This window comes from Gekko japonicus, unplaced genomic scaffold, assembly GCF_001447785.1.
Source record: "Gekko japonicus isolate JY-2015 unplaced genomic scaffold, Gekko_japonicus_V1.1 scaffold7744, whole genome shotgun sequence".
NCBI classification, from domain to species: Eukaryota; Metazoa; Chordata; class Lepidosauria; order Squamata; family Gekkonidae; genus Gekko; species Gekko japonicus.
In genome coordinates, this window is record NW_015214535.1 from 4,847 (window position 1) to 8,349 (window position 3,503).

Consider the following 3,503-nt stretch of genomic DNA (forward strand, 5'->3'; position numbering starts at 1 on the left):
CTGAGATGTCAGGGACATCTGCTAAAGCAACCCAGTGACCTAAGCCAAGAGATTCACTAATCCCACCCCACTAGAGCAAAGGCCTGCGCAGTCAGCAGCCTTGGAACATGCTTCTCCACTAGCATAGTTGGTAAAAGGGTGTTGTTGTTTTTTTGACTCTGAAGCAAAAAAAAAAAAAGTTTTCAAGGATCACTGGGTCTGACCGCGGATCATTCTCATGTTCACTTGGAGAAACTCTCGAGCAACAACAGAAGGCGCCTGGTCTCTCCGCCCCCCCCCCATCCTCCAACCACCCTTCTCCCTTTCAGCAGCTCCAAGCAGGAGAGGCCAGGGCCAGCTGCGGGTGATTCCCCTAACCCAAGTCCTTGCAAGAGCAAATGCATCCCATCTTCACTCAGGGGCTGCTTGGCCAGTTATACTGCATCATCTGGATCCCATCCCACAAGGCCCCGGGCTGCAGTCCAAGGAACAAATCTGTTAATCGTTCATTTATTCTGGGATGAAAGTACATCCACAAGCAGAGCACTCCCCGAAAGAAACCTGGCTGGATCAGACGTGGACCGAGTGGGTCCATATTGCTGCTTTGATCATTCTTTATCTATGCTGCTCATCAGGAAGATTCAGGCAGCCACAGGTCAGCCACAGGTGAGCCATAGGCGATAGGTGTGATGGGTGATGCTGACCCAGAACAAAATGATCTTGACTATCTTAAGCACTGATCTGGAAGGGGATTAACTGTTACTTTTGGGGACACAGGTGCTGCACCCACATGCATGTGTGTGTGGGCACAAGGGTTCAAAAAGGTTTTGGGATGAGGACAAATGGTGTATCTGCCTCCTCTCTCGTAGGTACTTACCACGACCCATCCTGATTCTGTTGGTTCCCACCAGCCTCTAACTCCTGAGCTATGCTGATCCTATCCTGTCCTTCCAAGTTGCAACTGCTAGAAGGGATTTTGCGGAAATGTCTTCCCCAGACCCTTTCGGTAAACTTAAATTGTGACCTCTTGCTATTTTAGAACTAGCTCTGCCCAAAAGAAATGCAGACCCTGCTCTTTGGGTTATGAGACAGGGACATGGGCTGGATTCCTGATAACATCTCATTCATATGTTTCCTATTCTCCACATACTATATCTGCATTAATGGCAGCACTGATAGATTGAGTTTTTTTCAGATGCACATCTAAGAATTTTAGTGTGGAAAACATGTACTTTAAATGTGTGCATTACTCATCAAAAATTAGGATTGGCTGCAGGTTCCTTCTATATAGACCCTGGGGGTAAACCTGGGGTTGATGCCTTGCCATGTGTAAAGTGGCCCCATCTATGAAGTCATGTGCACATGGTGAGTGCTCAAGTTTGTGGTGCACCAGAAAACTTTCTGCCAAAAAGCAAATCATGGGATGTGTCATTCCTTAGGACTAAGTGCCGGTTTCCATGCATGTTGGCTGGACCACAACCAATAAAAGACAACCTGGAGGTTCAGCATGGAGTTTGAATGCAGAGTGTGGAAGTGAGCACTGAGAAAGGAATTCTAGAGTAGCACATACCACCAGATTTTCTTTTTCATTTCAGAAATCCATCCATCATTCACCATTTGATTTGCCTACTGAGCAGAGCCAGACCTACTTCCAGAATTAAACAAAGTTGCCACAATATCTCCAGTGGGGCTAGCCATGATTGGTGGTGCACACTTTAAATTTGACAGTGCAGGGAGGACACAGCAATGCGTTATTGATATTACTACTATTTGCAAATATCATGTCAGAAATAGGCAAATACCAAGTAGGAAACATAGGACATCAGAGTCTGACAGAACCACTCCAACCAGAGTCCCCCCTCATTCTGCACTTCAGTACCAATTCTCACTTATGATTCTTGACAGGTCCATGGAGCAGTCATGCACATAAACCGTGGGAACCCAGCTGGGCATGAAGTGCTTGTGGATTCATGGCCAAAGTTCAAAGCTGTCCTCACTCGGCCATGCAGAGAGGTAACAGCCCTCAAAGAATGTTTGTGCACTACTTTGTGGTCTTTTGAGGAAAGACATCAGAAATGGTGTCTGAGTTGTGATATGGAAGATTCTTTCCTATCAAGGAATGTGATATGGAAGATTCTTTCCTATCAAGCCAGGCTTGAATGGAAAGAGACGAAGTGTCAGCTATTGTTGCTAGGGAGAGAGCAGGCATGCAGAATGTTGACCCTTTCCCAAACACTTCACCCACACGTTAGGGAAACCTAGGATTACCTTCTCACAGGTGTATTACTGCCTTCTCCTAAATGTATGTGTTTGTTTGATATGATTCTTGGTCTCCCAAGGGCAGGCAGAATAAACAGTTTCCTCTCCCATGCTAGTGAATGAAAGCAAAGCAAATCCTAAAAGCCATGTGTGATATTATGGCCCTGGCATCTCAGACTCATCCTTCCTTATTGGGGAGGCAAGATTCGATGTGTGGCAAAATCAGTTAGTCATTACACAGTCAACACATGGGACCAGTACATGTACCACACATCCGATTACCAAGTAGGAACATCGTAAGTGTAACTTTTAGACCAGGCCTAAGCCCACTGCTGTTTTGACCTGTTCCGATGATGAAAACATTGGGGATTCATTCAGGTTTCATAGGTACAACTGGCTAGCCTGAGAAAGCACAGGAAGATTATTGTGTTCATCACTTTCAAATGTCATGTCATTCTTTTAGGTTTCCAAAGATGACTCTGATTTTTACACCAACATGTATGCTGCATTTTATCATGATCTTGATGCGTATCGGACACTGTTGCAGGACTCAGATGCTATCAACTGGGCCCAAACCTTCTATATACTAGGTAACAGACAACTTCCTACAGGGAAAGGGGATAGGAAGACCCAACAGCAGTTTTCTTGTGCAATCCTTAATGTTCAACCCTTGGCTTTTCAGGATATCCATATTCTGTAGGAAAAAATCCAAAAGCAACAGCAAAAACAGTAATCTTTTTATTAAGGCCAACCAAAATATCACAAAATGTTGAATATACTATGAGGTGTTGTCAACCTCCAGGTGGGCCCTGGAGCTCTCCCAGAAGTACTGCTGATCTCAGGTCCCCCCTGGGGAAAATGGCTTTACATCCTGCTGAGGTCCCTCCCCTCCCCAAGCCCCGCCCTCCCCAGGTTCCACCACCATATCTCCAGGAATTCCCCAACCCAGAATTGGCAACTCGAAACAGTAACCCATAAAAGGTCCACAGCTTGGGCACAAAGAATAGTATTGGCTCTTTGACCACAGAAATTACAAAATCATTATCATCACAAAAGGGAATGTCAAATACTGTACAGTGAATTATGTTAAAAAGACCAAGCCCTGCCCAAGTCTATGCATGGCTCTCATCTCGATTAGGAAAGGTGGGGGGAGAGAAAGAGAGGCAAAGATTAAAAGCTGGGAAGAAGAGGTGCATTTTCAAGAATTCTCAAAGGAAGGAAAGCATGGATCTTGAAGGCAGTGAGATGCTGAGTCAGCATGGGGT

The 3,503-nt window shown here is 45.4% G+C and overlaps 1 protein-coding gene across 1 annotated transcript; it reads left to right on the forward strand.

Moving 5' to 3' along the window:
• The first annotated feature begins 907 nt into the window (after nt 1–907).
• On the forward strand, nt 908–2,938 carry LOC107125129 (glycine N-acyltransferase-like protein 3). Its single transcript, XM_015428585.1, has 3 exons — nt 908–985; nt 1,885–1,992; nt 2,702–2,938. The coding sequence occupies exons 1-3, from the start codon at nt 908–910 to the stop codon at nt 2,936–2,938; spliced, it is 423 nt and encodes a 140-aa protein (XP_015284071.1).
• The last annotated feature ends 565 nt before the right edge of the window (nt 2,939–3,503 follow it).